Source organism: Pisolithus orientalis, assembly GCF_024613125.1.
Source record: "Pisolithus orientalis strain OTSU chromosome Unknown F5J12scaffold_11, whole genome shotgun sequence".
NCBI lineage: Eukaryota > Fungi > Basidiomycota > Agaricomycetes > Boletales > Pisolithaceae > Pisolithus > Pisolithus orientalis.
The window spans coordinates 645,055-664,226 of NW_026260792.1; the positions used below are offsets into that span (position 1 = coordinate 645,055).

The 19,172-nt window shown below is 51.6% G+C and overlaps 6 protein-coding genes across 6 annotated transcripts; 3 read left to right on the forward strand and 3 right to left on the reverse strand.

Moving 5' to 3' along the window:
- The first annotated feature begins 981 nt into the window (after positions 1–981).
- Positions 982–2,360, forward strand: F5J12DRAFT_54408 (isoprenoid synthase domain-containing protein). The gene is made up of 3 exons (XM_051739986.1): positions 982–1,476; positions 1,527–1,815; positions 1,865–2,360. Exons 1-3 carry the CDS (start codon positions 1,085–1,087, stop codon positions 2,201–2,203), a joined length of 1,020 nt encoding a protein of 339 aa, XP_051600846.1. The 5' UTR covers positions 982–1,084; the 3' UTR covers positions 2,204–2,360.
- Positions 2,361–4,358: 1,998 nt separating this feature from the next.
- Positions 4,359–6,847, reverse strand: F5J12DRAFT_905181 (amino acid/polyamine transporter I; the record flags this gene model as incomplete). The annotated part of the gene is made up of 13 exons (XM_051748627.1): positions 4,359–4,429; positions 4,489–4,612; positions 4,701–4,846; positions 4,923–5,012; positions 5,091–5,209; positions 5,266–5,500; positions 5,642–5,893; positions 5,945–6,051; positions 6,114–6,245; positions 6,413–6,462; positions 6,522–6,590; positions 6,670–6,691; positions 6,744–6,847. The coding sequence occupies 13 exons, from the start codon at positions 6,845–6,847 to the stop codon at positions 4,359–4,361; spliced, it is 1,521 nt and encodes a 506-aa protein (XP_051600847.1).
- A 446-nt stretch (positions 6,848–7,293) lies between these two features.
- F5J12DRAFT_826039 (uncharacterized protein) lies at positions 7,294–10,471 on the reverse strand. Its single transcript, XM_051745494.1, has 8 exons — positions 9,867–10,471; positions 9,351–9,772; positions 9,165–9,184; positions 8,958–9,112; positions 8,765–8,882; positions 8,289–8,733; positions 7,669–8,224; positions 7,294–7,598 (listed from the first exon to the last, which is right to left on the reverse strand). The coding sequence occupies exons 1-8, from the start codon at positions 10,056–10,058 to the stop codon at positions 7,545–7,547; spliced, it is 1,962 nt and encodes a 653-aa protein (XP_051600848.1). The 5' UTR covers positions 10,059–10,471; the 3' UTR covers positions 7,294–7,544.
- A 20-nt stretch (positions 10,472–10,491) lies between these two features.
- F5J12DRAFT_826045 (P-loop containing nucleoside triphosphate hydrolase protein) lies at positions 10,492–14,231 on the reverse strand. Its single transcript, XM_051745495.1, has 13 exons — positions 14,031–14,231; positions 13,946–13,978; positions 13,475–13,892; positions 13,393–13,415; positions 13,218–13,343; positions 12,820–13,170; positions 12,617–12,697; positions 12,486–12,565; positions 11,969–12,420; positions 11,663–11,910; positions 11,388–11,594; positions 11,094–11,253; positions 10,492–11,014 (listed from the first exon to the last, which is right to left on the reverse strand). Exons 1-13 carry the CDS (start codon positions 14,154–14,156, stop codon positions 10,581–10,583), a joined length of 2,739 nt encoding a protein of 912 aa, XP_051600849.1. The 5' UTR covers positions 14,157–14,231; the 3' UTR covers positions 10,492–10,580.
- F5J12DRAFT_826049 (microsomal signal peptidase 12 kDa subunit) lies at positions 14,232–14,735 on the forward strand. The gene is made up of 4 exons (XM_051745496.1): positions 14,232–14,310; positions 14,361–14,420; positions 14,470–14,556; positions 14,603–14,735. Exons 1-4 carry the CDS (start codon positions 14,275–14,277, stop codon positions 14,657–14,659), a joined length of 240 nt encoding a protein of 79 aa, XP_051600850.1. The 5' UTR covers positions 14,232–14,274; the 3' UTR covers positions 14,660–14,735.
- Positions 14,736–14,985: 250 nt separating this feature from the next.
- Positions 14,986–18,882, forward strand: F5J12DRAFT_719311 (uncharacterized protein; the record flags this gene model as incomplete). Its single annotated transcript, XM_051741164.1, has 6 exons — positions 14,986–15,198; positions 15,257–15,608; positions 15,659–15,961; positions 16,012–17,857; positions 17,911–18,700; positions 18,778–18,882. 6 exons carry the CDS (start codon positions 14,986–14,988, stop codon positions 18,880–18,882), a joined length of 3,609 nt encoding a protein of 1,202 aa, XP_051600851.1.
- Between the last annotated feature and the right edge of the window lie 290 nt (positions 18,883–19,172).

Genomic DNA, 19,172 nt, shown 5'->3' on the forward strand with positions numbered 1-19,172 from the left:
CTACAACCTTTTTCAATTTCACTTCTAACCTACACCTCATCCTTTCGCACACAGGGCGAGGACGCAAGCATGAAAGTTCAGGCGATGCTACAGTCAAACTAACGAAGAAAGCACAGACATTCCGTGTCTACTTGTCTGCTAAAAACCATATTGTTAAAGCCGTCGGGTGATCAAAAGATCTTCCTTCTTCCGTACGTGGAGAACGTGGTCTAATCTCGATGTTCAGTGCACAGACTGGTGTCACGGAAGTTATCTTTTGCTCAAGTTTAATGGCATGTATCATCATTCTTTGGATATTTTGGATCGGGTATGGCCATTTGATGGCGCACTACTGGCTTTTGAACTTGTTTCCACGGTCGGCGTTGAGCATTAATTATACATGTGACTGTATCTTTGTCACTGTCATAACTGGGTCACTGATAGGAGTTTCCCGAGCGCGGTCAAGTCCACCAGCAGACATCGGCAAATCCTGAATGTCCAGTTATATGTACTGGAAATCAACGCCTCAGAGTCGAACACACCGTGATCTCCGTTACACTGTTTCAAACCCCTCCAGTTCCTTTCATGTTTAGCTGCAAATCACGGTTCCAGGTTATTATGCCGAAGACACTTGTTCTAGCCGCCTCTGCGGCTACATGAAACACCGCGATGATTTTTCCACGTTCTTTGCATATTTGGCCGCTTCAGAGCGCGAAGATATTCTACCAGTTATTGTGATTGCCGTTCGGCTGCCACATGGATTCGTTCCCTTCTTGGCTTGGTAAGTGAAAGTTTTCTGAGAGGACCACAGGATCCACGACCAAAACAATATTAGCGTCAGCCCGGATATGCACCGTGTCTCATCGCAGTTCCTGTTGAACGATCCTTCAGATTTGTAAGTAACGTCTGTGTCGGAAATGTAAACACTACAGCTTGGCCAAATATCGCCGGCATCCTTTCCCCTGCCCTGAGCCTGGTCGTCACGGCCTCAGACAAGTGTCGATTATAAAATAGTCGTCGCGCTGAAATTTGAATCATTGTGAGCCCTCTCCTTGTGTTCATCTTCTCGAAGGAACTTTGTAGGTTCTTGACGCATATAATTTTTATGGCCACACAGTTCGTATCGGGGTCACCCCAGACCTTCCTCTTACCCGATTTCCTCACCACCTGCCCATATCCCCTACGGTTGAACCCCTACCTTGATGACATACTGCATGACTCAGACAAGTGGCTTGTAGAAGTCTGCGGCTTTTCCGAGGACAGTCTGGAGAGGTCCAAGGCTGCGAAGTCTGCACTACTCAGTGCAACCTACTACCCAGACGCAGATGCCCCCCGGTTGCGCGTATGTGCTGACTGGCTCGCATTGCTTTTCAACGTGGACGACTGGTTCGATGAGTACGACTTGGGAGATGCACGAGCATTGTGGCAAACCTGCTTGGATGTCTTTCGTGACCCGAACCTTCGGACCGAAAAGCGCAGTGTCCTGATGGTTAAGTCGTAAGCCTTCCTACTCCTGTTAATGCTTAACTTTGCTGAGGGTGTCCAAGATTTTTCGACCGCTTCCGCCAGACTGCTGGTCCTGGTTGTACTGAGCGGTTTATCCATGGATTCTATTTGTTTTTCGCTGCGTCTGAAAGAGAGGTTGAACGCCGCTCCAAGGGCTATATTGCGGATCTGGAGTCATACATAGCTTACAGGCGGGACACCAGTGCATGCAAGCCCTGTTATGCAATGATTGAGTACGCTGTTGGCATAGACTTGCCTGACGAGGTCGTCTCTCACCCGGCGATCATGGCCATGGGGGAAGCTGCTAACGACATGATAAGCTGGTCCAACGTGAGCAATCTCTTGACATTATAGACGTCAGCTACATAATAGCTTGCAGGACATCTACTCCTACAACAAGGAGCAGGCTCGAGGCGATATCCACAACCTTGTCATGATTCTCATGTACGAACAAGGACTTGACCTTCAAGGCGCTGTGGACGCAGCCGGTGCTTATTGGGAAGCAGCGTTGCAGCGCTTTGAGGACAACTTCACTATCCTGCCAACATGGGGTTCGCCCGTCGATCAGAACGTGGCCATCTATGTCCAAGGCCTTCGGGACATGGTTATCGGCTCATTACACTGGTCATTTGATGCGGAACGTTATTTCGGCAAACAGGGCCAGCAAATTAAGAAAGATCGAATCGTCAGGTTGCTTCCGATGAAGTCTCTATTATAGATGTGACGTTGGAATGTGAGCCAGGAGCCATGTTCTTCCCCCGACACGTTTTGTGTACGGTCAACCTTATCGTAAAAATCGGATAGTTTAACGTATGCTATGTAATCCAACCAATCGCTTATCAGACCTACCAGAGATTTATAGATGAACTTCTCAGTCCTGTCACCTTGTTTACAAGGTCACTCCAGCCCGAAAATGAGACGCTTTTTTCGACATCCGCGCATCTGCCTGTCAATTGACTCCGCACGGCAAAACCCACCGGTCGTGACTGCGCTCCGGCATGTTCTAGTATGTCATTGTGAGGTACTAAGAAGCCGTACCATTGATTTTCTTCCGCTCCAACCAGGGGGTTATACTCTATCCCCGTGACTGTGCACAGCCACGTAGGACTTACCCTGAGCTTGTTATGTAATAAAGAACTCAAGTACTCGACTCCAATCCATCGTCGTCGCACAGGCTACAGAGGACTCCTCGGCGCTCCATTTGTCACATCATGCGTCACCACCACATGCTAATGGAACAAATTTTTCATGGGTATCGTTCACTCTAGCGCTCTCGGCGGCCTGTATGCCCGATCCTGAAACCACCTGTCCCTCCTTTTCCCCCCTCGTTTGCGGTCTTAGGAGGGCAAGGCCCTACAATATCCCTTGCATAAATGTCCCCTCGCCTCCAGTCTTGCGTCTATTCTGCTCGTTCGCTACCAGTGGTGGTACCAGTACCCTGCTCAACAGCTTATTCCAGTTTAACGCCAAACTGCGCACTGAATGCACTAACGATTTTTGCCCCAAATCTTGATAAGCAGAGCGTGACTGCTTGTTGAATAGGACTAAGTAGTGGCTGAGTCGCCAAACTTGCCCGGCTTACCACGAACCCCCCTGAATTGTTCGAGCGGTCGAAACGTTGCGTTTCATGCCATCACTAGTGGGCCAAGTGGCGTTCCAGGGACCTGCGCCACAGCATATGACGCAGCGAAATGGTGCATTAATAGCTGGGTTGACAAAACAAGAGTTATTGTTGGGGATCAAGCAGCTTACGAGAGCGAACATCGAAAATGGTATTCTGAATAACACCCGAAAGTGGAATACCGCTAGATGAGTTGGTCAATTCCTGAAACTACCGGTACGATGCCCAAATACATAATAACGTTTGGTAATTGAAATACTTTGCCCAGTATTCAAGTGCCAGGCATTGTTATCGACCAACGTACGGTAACCTCCTGGCCATAAGCACCGAAGGTCTGCAGTGGAGTAGCACCAGCCGTTCCAGGAATTGATTGGACTCCTATTCTAGATCTGACTCGACCGAAGTTCGTTGGACGACGCAATCATTTTGCTCTGGTATACATGCTAATGGTACAACGCCTCCACCCTCAGCAACCATCGCAGTTTGATATTGTGTTACCAAGTAACAACCTACCGAACCCTTCATCGCGCTAGAATATATTATTGCCTCTATCGATCACTGTGGCAGGCCGCTGATGTTCGTCGCCCGAGCGACTGAAGCTTTAATTGCTACTGCACTGCTGACCTCTGCGAGAAAGCGGGCTGTTTCGCCTTTGTCCACTCTGCCTTTTATAACGTTTAGTGGACGCCGCAATCACCAAGGCTATCCAGCCGGCAGTGGGAAATCATGGAAGGGAACGTGAGGCGCCGACACGCCTAGTCGTAGAGCGTGCAACATCAGCTTGAGACATAGGAGCGTCATTGCGAACACTTTGTTGGCCCAGTAAAAGTCCAGCCTATCTCAGGGGATATCAAAAATGTGCTCACCCGATCAAGCGGACATTGCTGTCTTGGCCACTTAAGCGATCTATGCTGCGACATTTGTGCCCACATGATGATAACCAAGTTTGGTGTGGCAACAGAAGTAGGTGGAGGTAATAAACATTGAGGCTGTAAACGGCGATGACGAGGTAATAGGAGGATTGAAAGTAGGAGTGACGTTAAAGGATTCTAACACGGACAGAGTTTCGAACATCCTGATACATTCCCCTGGATCGTCTCAATCCTGAGCGAGTCGCCCATTTCATCAAACTCACATCAAATAACGTCCATGAACAGACAAGAGTACACATGCCTGATTACCTGAAGTATTTGTGCATGTAGAAGCATCGAAGCAAGCTGAGCGCCCCTACGTGAGTATCAATACCTTGACTCTATGAATTTTTTGTCCTTTCGTTATTGGACGCTTCTGATTCCGAAGTCTTTGATACGCCCATCTCGGCAGCTAGAACGCAAACAAACGCGATCAGTGGTATGCGGAAGCCGAGGCAATAGATGACATACCGGAGATCTGTCTGATGGGTCCAGAAAACCAGTTTCGAGCGCTGATCAACCAAAATCCCACGCTGTACAGAGCGACGATGCCAACGCAGACGATAGAATAATTTAGGGTTTGAGAATCGACAGGCTGACGGGTCAAATTAGGGCGCAGGAGAATTCCGCAACATGCGGAAAACCCACGTCGATTTTCGGGTAGTGGCAAGGAAAGCACTTACATTTGCCTGAGGAAGGATGAAGGCGATGGCGATGAACGCTATCCACACAACAGCGCCAATAGCAACTGGCATTGAGAATGCACCAAGATGGAAAGGTCCACGAACGAATCGCTCCCGGTAAATTACACGCAACGCAATCGGAATGCCTGCGAATGTTGAACGGAAGGAATACAGGGCCTTGCACGTCCGCCAAACTTCATCAAGGCAAAGAGTGTCACGTACCATAAGAAATATAGAGACCGATAGTTGCGATACTAGTCGCGGCCGAGAAGGCGACCGAACTTCCGAGACTCGGAAGTGCCGAGACAGAAACTAAGGGTGCATGCCAGCCACACTACACGGAAGCTCATGACGATCTATTTGAAGGATGGACCAACGACGCATACATACCAGTGCGAACAGGATTTCCGCGCTTAGCGTCGACTCTGCGGAAGAAATTGTGTCCAGGTATACCACCATCACGAGCGAAAGCAAACATCATCCGGGAATTTGACGTGACAGAAAATGTTCTTCGCAGAAAGCGACCATCAGTGCTTTACTCCTTGGCAGCCACGAAATGTCTTACCCGCAGAAGTACATGGCTCCAATGACGATGACCATCAATACAATCGCACCCTTTTCTCCCACCGTATCCAAGAAAATTTGTGCAACGGGTTCACCAGTGGATGAGCTGAGGGTGGTCTCCAGATCTTGTATCGAAAAGAGGAGTCCGAGAATAAGGAACCACCCTAGAACCGCAGAAACGCCAAGGGCCATGATAATACCGACGGACCCAGCCATAGCAGCATTATGAGTCTCCTCTGTCATCTATGCTAGAGGTTAGAACTGCATTTGACCACGCGAGGAAACACGAATTAAGCATACATGAGCACTCGCATCATATCCTTAATATATTTTCGTTAGTTACGAACTCACGCTGAGCAGATTGTTGATTTATTCACCAGTCAAGGTGTACTGAGCCATCAGTATCCCAATTATGCACACATACGCATGGCTTGCACGGGTCCCCCATCCTTCGTTCCCATTTACCCCGGTTCCATCAATGAAAGTACGGAAGACGAAGTTGGCTGATTGGTGCTTCGGAGCCCGGGCGAGGATAGCTATCACGAGGGAAGTAGTTCCAAGGGAGTGCCACCAAACAGAGACATTGTTCAAATACTTGAGCAGATGCACGCCGAAAGTGTTTATCAGCCCTATAAATGATCGTTCATGAAAACCGAAGGGATACATACGAAGGGACTTACCCTGACTGACTAACACGGCAGCGTATATGCCAATTGTCGTCTTGGGAGTTGGGACAAAGCTTGTCCCGAACTCAGCCACGGTAGACAGGAAGTTTGCGCAAGCAAAGCTGTTCAAAAACACAACTCTCAAGCTAAACTGCAACATTCAAAAAAGTTGAACCCTCGTGACCTGATTCCCGTGGTAACCGCTACTTGGCCAAGCAGGTTAAACCAACCCGTAATCCATGACGCCAGCGGCGCACTTTCAGGGTTCGCCAACATGGCTGCCCAGTAATATGGTCCACCGCTCGTTGGGTGTGCACTACATATTTCTTGAAAAGGGTCACTTCGGGATAAATCAGTCCAGGCCATGAACACCCTCCATACCTGCCATCGCAAGTCCGACTAGCATAGTCGTACAAGCTGGGGGGGGGGGGGGGGGGAATCAGGGAACGAATATATACATAGGCAATTGCTTTCTGGGAAAACTGACAGACGATGAGCCAACCCCAAACCATTACCGCAGGACCTCCGGTGTTCTGTAGTTTATTAGTTTATTTGTGTGCCTAGAGCATCGCCGAGCGAATATTGCACCTACCAGCCCATACGAGAAAAGGGAGGGTATACCCGTAATAATACTGATTATGGAAAACGATACGCCAAAGTTCTGACAGGGTGATAATGATCACATCTCCATCGAAACCCCCCATCGTTTGGAACAATCAGTTGGCACTGTTCATGCTTACCTGCAAAAGGGAGAGCTCGCGTCTGCTCATGTATGTCACTGGAGCGCTAAGAAAACGTCTGTCTCGTGACTCACCTTAGTTCTTGCTTGTAACCCATGCGCGCAAGCTCGGCCTCATCGTCGTCATCCTTGGAGACGGGAGCGACGGCCTTCTCGTTGTTCGCAGATCTCCCAGACATATAGGTGGTAGTTTGACGGAATAAGGTAGTAGCTACGAGAGAGGGTACGGAGAGCACAAATTAGACGCTCACCCAACCTTGAACCGAGTGGGTTCCCAAGGCAGTGAGGTATATCGTTGGACGGGTCTATCTCCATCAGTCAGGGTCTGGATTTGTCAGAGCTGCGTGCCTCGTATAATCTTTCTTCCTTATCTCTACGCTCCGGTGGAGACGGCCAAAGTTGGTCGTGTGAAGCACTCCCAGCTTATCGCTGCATTCTTGACAATGCATAGCAACCGGTTACGAGGCGGTGTGTGGGAGGGCGTTGGCTGTCAAGTTACATACTTTACATACAGTAGATCACCTGCGCGCGATATCAGACCTTCAGGAGGCAGTTTATGTAACCGTTCTCGAGCCGCACAGGTACTTGAGCGAAAGTCACTGAAAACGACAATCACTAACGACATCGTCAGCGTCATATGGTCGGAAGAGGATTGTCATGTATTTTGGGTCCCAGATGTTAGAGTCAGTACAGTAGTAGTACACGATAGTACAAAGAAGAAATGCAAACAAGCTAACATGTGAAGTTTCATTCGATCACGCAAGACTTCTTGGGTATACGTAGTGAGTAGTGAGCAAGCACATCCAGAAGAAAAAAATGATAGGAGCACAACCAAACGTACACACAAATATCTGAAATTTTGGCAACGGCCTCCTCTCACATCGTGAAGACATGAATATCCTTCATATCTCCATTTAAAAACGCAGGGTACTATCAGCAGCAGTCCGAGAAACAATTATCAGCCACACCAGCTCCATTGGTGAAAGCGTATGTCACTGACCTCAAGACCCACGATTCTCTCCTCGTCCACCATAATCCCAGAATACTCCACCTCTTGCTCATGCTGCAACTCGCGATATGGGAGCGCGGTCTCGAACGGGGCAGAGAAGAACAATGGGTACTCCTCGACGGATGGCTCGGTGACAAGGCTAGCGCGCTTAGAACCGGTATTACGTTGCCGAAGTCGTTGTTGGTGCATAGCAAATCGTTGCCTGATGAAAGACCTTATCTGCAGCGGATCCGACGCAAAGACAACCGGTCCATCGTCATCCTCCCCGGTATTGTCCAATCCTTCCTCTTCAGAATGTCCAACCGTTGGCATTCGGTGAAGCTCTCCATTGGTGGCGATGCTGTTCCATAGGTCCCTACTAGGTGTAGGTGTAGGCGGAGCGCCAACTGAGATCGCATCGGCTTTCGATGCGTCCGTCGTATCGCCATCGTCCACACGGTAATACTGGTTCTGCCGCACGGTATCGTGCACATTAAAATCAAGAACGTACATCGTTGCCCTTCCATTTCGGGGGGCTGGCAGGACGACTCTGTGGCCGTGCACGTACCTGCTCCAACTGCGATCAGGGGCGTTCCGCCAAATGCCAGATGTAACGGCAAATGCAACGTTACCTTAGCCACTCGAATTGGTTCCAATGATGTACCATGAACCGCGTATTTTCCCTCCCCCATGCCTCCCACGGAACCACCAAAGGCCCATTCAATCCTTCCCCACCGGCACCAGTACCAGTCCTACTGTGGTGTTTCTTTATGTACTTCTCCAGCGTGCTGTTCTTCAAAAATACACAGAACCGCATCTGTCTCCTCACAGCGTCGGGATTCGGATTGACATACTGCACAGAAAAGACGTGTATCCTCTCTTCGTTGGCGGCGACGAATGGTCTGCCAGAAGGAGGCCGAGCCAGGAAGGGCCCCGTATGCGTGGAAAGATTGATAACCCGGATGTGCGGAAGGGTAGGGGGAAGGTGCAAAGAGGCAACATGGATTACATTGGACTTGGGCTGGGTAATGAATCTATACGTGTTGTTAGGCGCGAATGAGGGGGCGGAGGAGTGAACTGTCGGATTGATCAGGCTCAGCAGGGTCACCGTCAAACGTGAAGATGTCGATAGTGCCGTATGTCTGGACGGTGGTGACGAAGAATGCACGGTTCGAGATAAATGAGAAGTCCCATGTGTTGGGTGGGATGTGGAAAGTGGATTGGTTCTAGAAACGTAGATTGGCCTCATGCACCCAAAAAAAATCTAGACATCGAAGTAGTGCCGGAGGAAGAAAACGTACCACGACGACTTTCCCAGTTTTCCAGTTCCACAACGTAATGTGTGGTCGCTCGGGTTCGATAAAGTACAGCATACCAACGATATCGTCGACGATCTGCATGAATGCATTTGTGACAGGAAGGAGAACGGGCACGCGCAGCGCAGCCGAACGAGCGTCTGGGTGGACCGTCGTTGGTGGAAAGCGTCCGGACGTGTAATTCCACCGCACCGGGAGCGACCAACGCTGGCCTATATGTGCGAAAGATAAAATGTCAGCCTGATCATATTCCCCTGGCACTAGCAAAAAAAAAAAAACCCCCGACGGGAGAACCCCTCCCCTTCTCTCCTCCCCGGTCCCCCGACTTCCCCCGACTTCGAGACCGACAAGGGAAACGTAAAACAACAAAGGACTCACAAAGCATCGATATCGTTACCCCTAAAATATATAATCAAATCCTGCGACGGATCCACCGCAAAATCTCTCGTCGGCAACCCCACATCGTCCCTAACCAACATCTGACCCTCCGTATCCAACGCAGACGGCAACCACGCCGCGGTCAAATGTCTCGAGCTATACCTATGCCTTGCCGAATGATGAATCTTGCAGAACACACCGCCGACGAGCTCGTAGGCATGGCAAGGGCCCGGCATCGGTACGGTAATCTTGGACGTCCATTGGAGGGTTGCCCAGGATCGGCGGAGCGCGCGGAGACGGGTGAGACGTTCTCCAATGGAGAGGGAGCTCGGGGGACCGTCGATCATCCCGTCTACGGTTAGTTCGATTCGGTATTGGAGTTCTACGGATCCTTCGATGATATCGTTGAATCTGTGACATACCTAATACACCCGTACTTATTCGTCAGAATGAAAAATTACGATAGAGAAAAGAAAGGAGAAGAAGAAAAAAAAGACAAAGAAAAGGCATACGCACCGCGCAACATCTAAGTATCGTACGACCATCTGTCTGCAAGAACACAGCAGTCCACAATTCCGGGGGTAAATCGACAACTCGTTTTACAGGCCCAAGCTTGTCATTAACAAGGAGAGCCTTCCCATGCTTGCTCGACATCAATGAAGAGTGGTCAGTGGAGTCAGCAAACTGCGCTAGCACGGGTGCCAACATGACGGATGGTCACTAGCACTGGCGGGAGGATGAGGGAGTGGGAGTGTGTGCGTGTGCAGACGACAACGGACAGCTGGCGTCAATTCGGCTTCGTTCTTCTTATCCGTTTTATCGTCAATTACACATAACAAATTAGATGTCTGCCTACTACTGGAAGAAGGCCGTCTCCACCGGCAATTAGAACCTTATTTACCAAGGAAAAACACATGCACGCAACAATATTAATACAAGTAGCAACGGTAGCGAGGAAATCCGGTGGGTCTACAAGGTTTCTTATCGTTCGTTTTGTTGTATGAACTTGCACAGCGGGGAAAGGCAGTGGTCGATATACCCAATTATGCGGACTAATTAGGTGTAACGTGGCTTGACGAACTGTAGACAAGGTGACATTCCAAACAGTCCGACATGCTGAGACACGACCTCAAAGATCTGATCCATCATATCTACTATGTATGTCTAAATATGACACCCATAATGTACTGGTATACCCATCATATATGCCAAGCCCTCCTCTGCACAAGGTCACTCTGAAACGTCCTCACCCATTAGTTTAGATACCCACTCATTCGCCTGATTCACGGGCGCCTCGTACACCGCAAATGCCGCCCTCTTACCAACCACTGGCGGGGCCGAGGCCGCTGGTACTGCGGTGGCCCCACTACCCACCTCACCATCGTCCTCTCTTCCTGAAACTGGCTTACCGGTAGTGGTGTCGTGTGCATGTGCAACGACAACACCGCCGCCCGCAGACCATCCCTTTCCGCGGTCCACAAACACAGCTTCGCTCCGGTCGAGTAGCATATCCAAATCTTCGTCGCTCAACACCCCGCGCTTCCCCTCCCTCGTCACAGGGACAACCTCGATATTCTCGCTCTCGAGCTTCAAAAGTGCAGTCGCCATCTCCCCAAGCACCTCTGCCTTCGTTCGTCCAGTCTGTCCAGGCATCTTGAACTTCCCTTTTATTCCCGAATTCAAGTCAGCGCCGGGGGGTCCTGCCCCCTAACCCATAACACGTGTCACGAGAAAAACCCCCACCTTTAGCAATCACCAACGCCTCCAACTGCCGCTTCTCACTTGCACGGTGCATGATCCGCTGTTCGATGGTGTGTGCGGTCACAAGTCGGAATATCAACACGGGTTTGGTCTGTCCGATCCGGTGTGCTCGATCTTGCGCTTGGATATCCATTTGCGGGTTCTAAACGGGATGGGAGATCAAAGATGGTGGTGATGCGGCGCGAAGAAGGAAATCAAACAAATGGACAATCAGTATCCTAGTATACTCTTTTACACCAGCCGCACGTGGAGCCGGCGCAAAGATTGGGGACCTACCCAGTCCTGGTCGTAAAAGATGACGGTATCTGCGGCAGTCAAATTGATGCCCAACCCCCCTGCACGTGTACTAAGTAGGAACAGACGAGGCGCATCAGGGCGATCGCCGCCCTGCTGGAAAGTGTTCATCTGTTCCCTTCGATCCAATGGGTGAGTCTTGCCATCAATTCGACAGGTATTCCACTCTTTCAATTCCGTTGCCCAAGTCTTTTCGAGAGAGAGAGAGACAGTTTCATATCAGTGGGTGAGATCTCATGATGCGAGACGCAGCCTACCTCGATGATATCCAACATAGTCGTGAACTGACTGAATAGCAGCACCTTGTGTCCCCTCGCAAACAATTCGTCGAGCAGCCGTTCAAGGACCATCATTTTCCCGCTAGTGTCAACGAGCTCCTCTGCAGTTGCTGTTCCAGAGAGTGCTTCAGCCTCTGTGAGGCCAGCATCAAACAGTAGTGGGTGCGAGCACGCCTTTCGCAGTTGCATGACGCTGTTTTGCAGTCGCAGGTTATTGATGCCCTTGACTGTCATGTTCAATGTCAAGCCAGGTTCACCAGAATGACATGAAAAAAGAGCACGTACTACTCTCACGCAATCGATGCTGCCGACCCAGCTCTGCCAAGTCATTCTCAGCATTCTTTGGCTGCTCTACGCCTCCTTCATCCAGGTTCTCAAAATACTCGTCGTCATCGCTCCCATCAACATCATATGCCACTACCCCTGACTTCGTCTTATCCCTCAACTTGCGAGGTGCATTCATGTCGATCTCGATCTTCTTCTTATCTGCATTCTCACCGCCACGCGACAAAAGCAGATGTCTCAATGATCCCTCCACGATGGCATCATAAAGGTGCCGTTGTTCCACACTCAGCGGACAATATATCACATATTCCTTTTTAGGAGGTAAGCTCTTGCCGAGAACGTCAACCTTGAGACGGCGGAGGAGGAAGGGTTTGAGAATGCCGTGGATAGTAGAGATGAGCTGTGTTGCTTGAGATGGTGAGAAACGGGACTGGAGCGTCCCGAGATTGAACCTGCAGCAATACATCATTAGAAGCGAAATCCTGTAGGGCGGTAAAATGTGAATGAAGACACGCACCACTCTTGGAACGAATCAAGGTCGTCGAAGATATCTGGGAGTATGAAATTAAGCAGAGACCACAATTCCGAAAGATTGTTCTACCGAGTTATCTGGTGAGCCAGCGCACATGCGCGTCGCAATGAACCTACCTGTAACGGTGTTCCAGTCAAGATCATCCGTCCAGCACTGGGGTACCGCTTTATTTCCTGTATAAGCTTGCAATTTAGATTCTTGAGACGATGTCCTTCGTCCACGACAATATATCCCCAGTTATATTTCGAGAGTTGAGGCCGGTCACGAATGATCATTTCATACGTTGTCACTACCACGGGAAAGTTTCCCGGGTCTGAACAGGTAGCGAACGGGTATTTTTGTTCTTGGTATTATTCTTGGCCTTGGTATGCCGCGCGCGAGGAGCCTCTTCCTCGTCGCTTTCCTGATCATCCTCCTGGTAGTCGTCGTCGTCTTCGTCTGATTCGGCTTTGCGCTTTCGGGTAAACATGCTGCGTCTAGGTGCCGCACGAGCACTAGATTTCGTTGCTTTCCTCTTGCCTTTTCGGTTGGGCTGTGATAGTTTTTCTTTGACCATGACAGATTCAAAAGCTTGTGCGGTGTCTTCAGACCCATCATCCGGTTCGCGCATGACGGTACGACGGAGCTCGGCACGATCTGTAGGAGACCCATGATACATGCAGACCGGGATCTATGCATAAATGAGAGAGATTTCAGCTCAAGGATGATTGCACCGACCGACGGAGCGAAACGACGGAACTCTTCTATCCAGTTGTGTATCACGCTGAGCGGACATACGATCAGAAACGGTCTGAAATGACCCAATTCGCGGAGATGAGCGTTGAACGCGATGGTTTGGAGAGTCTAGGGAAACTTCTGGTCAGAAGGAACCACAAGGGACGGTCTTTCTTACTTTTCCAAGACCCATTTCGTCGGCTGTACGTTTGGTAGCACGTCATATCGAGTTGTAAAAATTAGACAATGAGAGGCCCTACCTAGAATACCGGACACGCCGTTCTTGTCGAGGGACACCATCCACTCTACGCCATCGAGTTGATAGTCTTTGAGTGTTGCACCTGTAATGAGGGAGGGCTGCAAGAACTTTGGACGAGGTGCCGAGGGGTCATTCGCGTCGGGGTTGGTAGCTTCTTCCTTTACCTCATCCGCGTCTTTGGTATTGTGTTCAGGTTCAAGATCACTGCAGCGAGGGCGTTTTCGAGGGGCACGCTGGAGCGCGCCACGTCTGCGCGTCGTCGTCGACGCGTTTGTCGACTTTGGTTTCGATGACATGGCCATGGCCGCGCGAAGAGCAGATGTGCGTTTTTCCTTGTCCATCTGTTCGCCTAGCAGTTGAGAGTAGGTGAATGATTTGTCGAGAATACGTTCGAGGCGAGCCAGACGTCCTTGAAATTCCTGGGTACAAATGCTTCAGTACGCGTGCGGGGACAAGTAATACGCGTACGTACGTCGTCGTCGTCCAGCAAGGGAACCTCAGAGAGCTGCAAAAGACGCGTGTTAGAATCTGAACTGGGTCGAGGAGCCACCACTCACCTGTCGAGACGAGACAGTCTCGATACCCGGCTCTTCGCTGGGCGGCGGCGAGGACGCAGGGGTGCTCGCCGGGACCGACGACATTGCAAACTGCCCCGGGGACGACGGCGCAGGACTTTTCGACATTGTTGTTGTCGTTGTTTTGGTTCAGACGCGCTCATTTATTTTCGCGACGCGCAATGCTGACTAATCACCGCCTGGACCCTTTGCCGTGGCCAACGCTATTAATTGTGTACACACCAGCATGGCACCGCTGCAGGACATCTTCGAGGGCAAGATAGTGAGTAGGAAGGTCTTGTGAGGGTGGTCATTTAAGGCGTTGTTCTTTAGGATTTTATCGGCCAGAAGAGGGTGGACAGCATCTCTCGGATATGGTTGGCAACGAGCACGGTAACATTCCCTTAGACGAGCGTATATTTATGGTTGATGTGTCCGACAGGTGGTATCGTTTGTGGTTGGGTTTGCTCTGCAGTCCTTGCGAGCGACGATGGGCACTTTTGCGCTGTCCACGCTACTCCTATTCGTGGTATGTAACGATATTTGGGGGGATGGCCACGCTGAGCGTCTTGCAGATGGCAGTACCCCCGTGGCCGGTGTATAATAGGCATCCTGTGGAGTGGAGGAAATAGTTTCCTGTAGCTGTGCCTGCTGATAGGCGCCGTGCTAGCTTGCTAAGGAGTAGTGTATTGGCGATAATAACGACTAGCACTGAGTAAAAACTGCCACTTGTCTGTCGTTCTTCCACTGCATGGCGGCGTTCTATCCAGCATCGCTTGTCCCGTCGCTTGGCCAGGTGCCGGAAGAGACCAGAGGCGGGTTGGTTGTGGGACATGACGAGCTGTTTGACCTGCAGTTGCCCACCCAGCCACCACAGCCTCCTCCGCGTCCTCTGCCTGCCCCCACCGTCCTGCTACAACACAGACAGAGTCGCCACCACCACCAGAGGCCCGTCTCGATGCCCCCACAGGCCTACTCGCTCCCGGCTCAGCCCCAGCCAGCCCCGGTGTCTGACCCAAAACACCGCCAGCACAGAGACTCCAGCTCCATCACCAACAAGCCCACCCGGGGATCAACAAGGGTCCTCGGCGACTACACCCTCACAAAAACACTCGGCGCTGGAAGCATGGGCAAGGTCAAGCTCGCCATACACAACATCACTGAGGAGAAGGTGTGTGCCCTGCCCCCCCTCTCTCCCTCCCCGCCCTCTCATCGCCCTCCCCAAACAGTTTGCAATAAAAATCCTCCCCCGCGTCCACCCCGCCGCCTCCATACCCAACGGCTCAAATGCAACCCCAGAGGCCATCGCAAAGCAGGCCTCCAAAGACGCCTCAAAGGAAATCAGAACAATCCGCGAGGCGGCCCTGTCCATGCTCCTCCACCACCCCTACATATGTGGCATGCGTGAGATGATCATCCATCAGCATCATTACTACATGGTATTCGAGTACGTCAACGGCGGTCAGATGCTCGACTACATCATCAGCCACGGTCGACTGCGCGAACGTGTCGCACGCAAGTTTGCCCGTCAAATCGGCAGTGCACTCGACTACCTGCATCGCAACAACGTCGTCCATCGCGGTAAGCTCCCTATCCCTCTCCCTATCCACCCACTCACAGCAAAAACCCAGATCTCAAAATCGAGAACATACTCATATCCGAAACCGGTAACATCAAGATAATCGACTTTGGCCTCTCCAACCTCTATGATCCAACCGGCCATCTCTCCACCTTCTGTGGCTCCCTCTACTTCGCAGCACCGGAACTCCTCAACGCCAAGGTCTACACCGGCCCAGAAGTCGACGTATGGAGCTTCGGCGTCGTCCTCTACGTCCTCGTCTGCGGAAAGGTCCCGTTCGACGATCAGAGCATGCCTGCTCTCCATGCAAAGATCAAGCGTGGTCTCGTCGAATACCCTGTCTGGCTCAGCGCTGGTACGTCCGCCATGCGGTATGCTGCTCTCCGCTGACCGATCGTTTCTCAGAGTGCAAGGGTCTCCTCTCACGGATGCTCGTAACAAATCCCGCCGTACGCGCGACCCTCTCGGAAGTCCTCGAACATCCATGGATGGTCCGAGGATTCGGCGGTCCCCCAGATTCCCATCTCGTCCACCGCGAGCCTCTCCGTGCCGACGAACTGGATCGCCAAGTAATCAGGGGCATGAAAGGCTTCGAATTCGGGTCAGAAGAAGACATCGAACACAGGCTCGTCGAAATCCTTGAGTCCGAGCCCTACGTTCGTGCCGTCAGTGCCTATAGTCGCAAGCGCGGTCGCAACGGCACCTCATCAAATCGTTGGGGCGACTCCTTCTCAAACTCGTCCTTGGCTGTCTCCTATGACGGATCCAACAACAACATAAATCCCAAAGGCAGTAGCGACTCCATGATGACTCCTAAGAAGTCAAAACGGTTTTCCGGGTTTGACTTCTACCGAAAGAAGTTCTTCTCCCCCGGCTCGTCGCCTCCAGTCACCCCGACCCACTCCCCACCGACCTCACAGTCCCACCTGTCCATCAACGATGGCTTTCGCGAGCCCCCAGATCCAACTCGCGGGTTCGATCCTCTTATCTCGATATACTACCTCGCCCGCGAGAAGATGGAGCGCGAGCGCGTGTACGGTCCCGGCCACTTTGCGAGCTCGCAGTTGTCCATCACCAACAACGCCCCACCTGCCAACGCTCCTTCCCCTGACGAAACTAGCGCCGCCCCATCCGCATACAACCCGAAGGCACTTTCCCTTTCATCGCGCAGGGACACGCAGCAGTTCCCGGCGCCCATGTCTGCGAAAGCCGACTACAGCATGCCTCTCCCACGTCTGCCTGCTCCGGAGACGTCACACTATTCAGGGATGTCTTATGACGCAACCTCTGCTGCGCCCGCCACACCCGCCACCCCTGCATTCCACGGTCAGCCACGGCCTCGCGATGCTGGGCTCCCTGTCCCGCCAACCATCGTCTCACCGCCAGTGGATGTCACTTCCGCTATACCGCCCACCACAGCACCCCTTCCACGTGCGCCGCCCGCATCGACCCATCGTCGCAGCCACAGCATGAGCCAGCGCCCGACAATGTTGCGCGGGCTCAGCGGCGTGTTTGGCCCCCGGGAAAGCCGTGTCGACGAGCAACCTGAAGAGATGCAAGTTCCACATACAGCTGGACCCGAGTTCGGTGTGTTCTCCACGGAGAAAGAACGCGTCGCAGGCACAGGCGGGGAAGAGGGGGAACCATCTCAACAACCAACACACGATGGGCCGTTGTCGGCTGGTGTAACCCTCGTTAAGCGCTTCGGGACGCTTCTCGGTGGTCGTGGTGGCGAACAGCACGAGAAGAGGAGCATTGGCAAGCGTACGACGATTGTGGGCGGTATACCTCTCAGAGCGGGTACTACCAATACCGACAACGATAACGCGCCGACCGCGAACGGAGCCAACAGCCAGTTTGAACGAGGAGACCTTCGACGTCAAAGCACTTATGCTCCACCTTCGATCTCCGCCAGCCAGAGCCAGCCGTTGGCAAATGCCCATGTCCATCGACGGGCGGCGACGATTCTCGATCCGCAGGGCCGTTCTATGCGCCACGAACGGCGAAGCAGTACCGGTGGTGTACTCCTACCCAGCATCGGTGCGTCCATCGGACGACATCGACGGCCATCGACTGGCCACAGTACAGTTAGTGGCCGTCCTGCTGGGGTCGGAGGGGCACAGTTCGGACGTACGGATGAGGTGGAGGAGAATTACGTGGGAGAGCAGGAAGCTGGTGATGGACGTACTGAATCAGATAGAGAACAAAACGCCAAGGACTTTAAGCCCGTGCATCTGAAGGGATTGTTTAGGTATGTGCTTTTCGTTGCATCACAGCACTCCTCTCATCATCGCATGTTCGTAGCGTTTCGACGACTACGACCAAGCCGCCATCTGTCCTCAAGACAGAGATCAAGAAGGTCCTAGATCGGATGCAAGTCCAATACCGCGAGATCAAAGGCGGCTTCGAATGCATCCACATCCCATCCATTGCTATTTCTTCCCCGCCACCCGAGTCGTCATCTACGCAGCCCCGGACCAGTCAACATCGTCGTCAGGGATCTTCTGGGTCCAACGAGACCGGTATCACAGCTCGATCACTCGTCAAGAAGGCATCCAAATTGTCGTTTGGTGTCAAATCGAAGGGGGACCGCGAGAGAGAAGGTATCAAAGAGAAGGAGAAGGAGCAACAACAACAACAACAGCAACATAGTGATCATGCTCCAAATGTATTGGAGAAAGAACTCCCTCACAGACCATCCGTTGGCACCGTTTTAAGCGTTACGCCGAGCAGCGGGTCGTCGTCATTCTTCAACGTCTCCTCTAATGCGCACACTGTCCTCGCTGCTGAAGGATCCCGCCATCATCCTAACCAGCAGCAAGAGCAGCAACAAACTTATAATACTCCCAATGCCGCCGCTCCAGTGTTCGACGAGCAGATACTCCGGCCACACTCTCCCGCCAAAACCAAGGTATTACCGCCCATACCCCGAGATTTCGCTGCGACGCCTCTACTTCAACAACAACCTCAACAGCCCGGAACTCCGACACCTTCGAAACTTACGCCGTTCCCGACGGGAGAAGTGGATCATGAGGTGTTTGAGATGATAGGGGCCAACTCGCTTTCTGTGCGGTTCGAAATCAATATTGTTAAGGTGCGTGTCTTGAAATTTTTCGCATTATTTGGCCCTTTCGAACGTTGAGCCCTTCGTTTTGTTTCGTTCTATGTTAGGTACCATGGTTACCTCTGCATGGAATACAATTCCGCAGAGTCGGTGGTGACGGCTGGCAATATCAAATGCTCGCTAGGAGAGTTCTCACCGAATTAAAGTTATGATTTGTGACCCTCGCGTGGTTCATTCACTATCCTTTTCTTTTCTCCTTTTCTTCTTCTGTCTTTTCTTTTCTCTCGATTGCTGCTGCGATGACGACCTATACGACACATTTTAGTTGATGCGTTATACATATGCACAAGTGCTCAATCTCTCTCTCTCCCTCACGACGCTTTCATCTGAGTGACATATTTTTTCTATGGTCCGGTTCTCCACCTTTTCGTTTTTGACTTCCCTCCTTCAAATTGGTTTCTTTCTTTACTTACGGATAGGCAAAACGCTGTAACTCCTTCGT

Coding starts and splice junctions, on each gene's coding strand:
- F5J12DRAFT_826049 (XM_051745496.1), top strand. CDS start 14,275: ATGGCACCGCTGCAGGACATCTTCGAGGGCAAGATA. Junction 14,311..14,360: donor ACATCTTCGAGGGCAAGATA/GTGAGTAGGAAG, acceptor GTTGTTCTTTAG/GATTTTATCGGCCAGAAGAG. Junction 14,421..14,469: donor TATGGTTGGCAACGAGCACG/GTAACATTCCCT, acceptor TGTGTCCGACAG/GTGGTATCGTTTGTGGTTGG.
- F5J12DRAFT_826045 (XM_051745495.1), bottom strand. CDS start 14,156: ATGTCGAAAAGTCCTGCGCCGTCGTCCCCGGGGCAGTTTGCAATGTCG. Junction 13,416..13,474: donor CGGCGTGTCCGGTATTCTAG/GTAGGGCCTCTC, acceptor CCAAACGTACAG/CCGACGAAATGGGTCTTGGA. Junction 12,421..12,485: donor CTTGATTCGTTCCAAGAGTG/GTGCGTGTCTTC, acceptor GTATTGCTGCAG/GTTCAATCTCGGGACGCTCC.
- F5J12DRAFT_826039 (XM_051745494.1), bottom strand. CDS start 10,058: ATGTTGGCACCCGTGCTAGCGCAGTTTGCTGACTCCACTGACCACTCT. Junction 8,883..8,957: donor AAACTGGGAAAGTCGTCGTG/GTACGTTTTCTT, acceptor CTACGTTTCTAG/AACCAATCCACTTTCCACAT. Junction 8,225..8,288: donor AACCAATTCGAGTGGCTAAG/GTAACGTTGCAT, acceptor CAGTTGGAGCAG/GTACGTGCACGGCCACAGAG.
- F5J12DRAFT_54408 (XM_051739986.1), top strand. CDS start 1,085: ATGGCCACACAGTTCGTATCGGGGTCACCCCAGACCTTCCTCTTACCC. Junction 1,477..1,526: donor AGTGTCCTGATGGTTAAGTC/GTAAGCCTTCCT, acceptor AGGGTGTCCAAG/ATTTTTCGACCGCTTCCGCC. Junction 1,816..1,864: donor ACATGATAAGCTGGTCCAAC/GTGAGCAATCTC, acceptor AATAGCTTGCAG/GACATCTACTCCTACAACAA.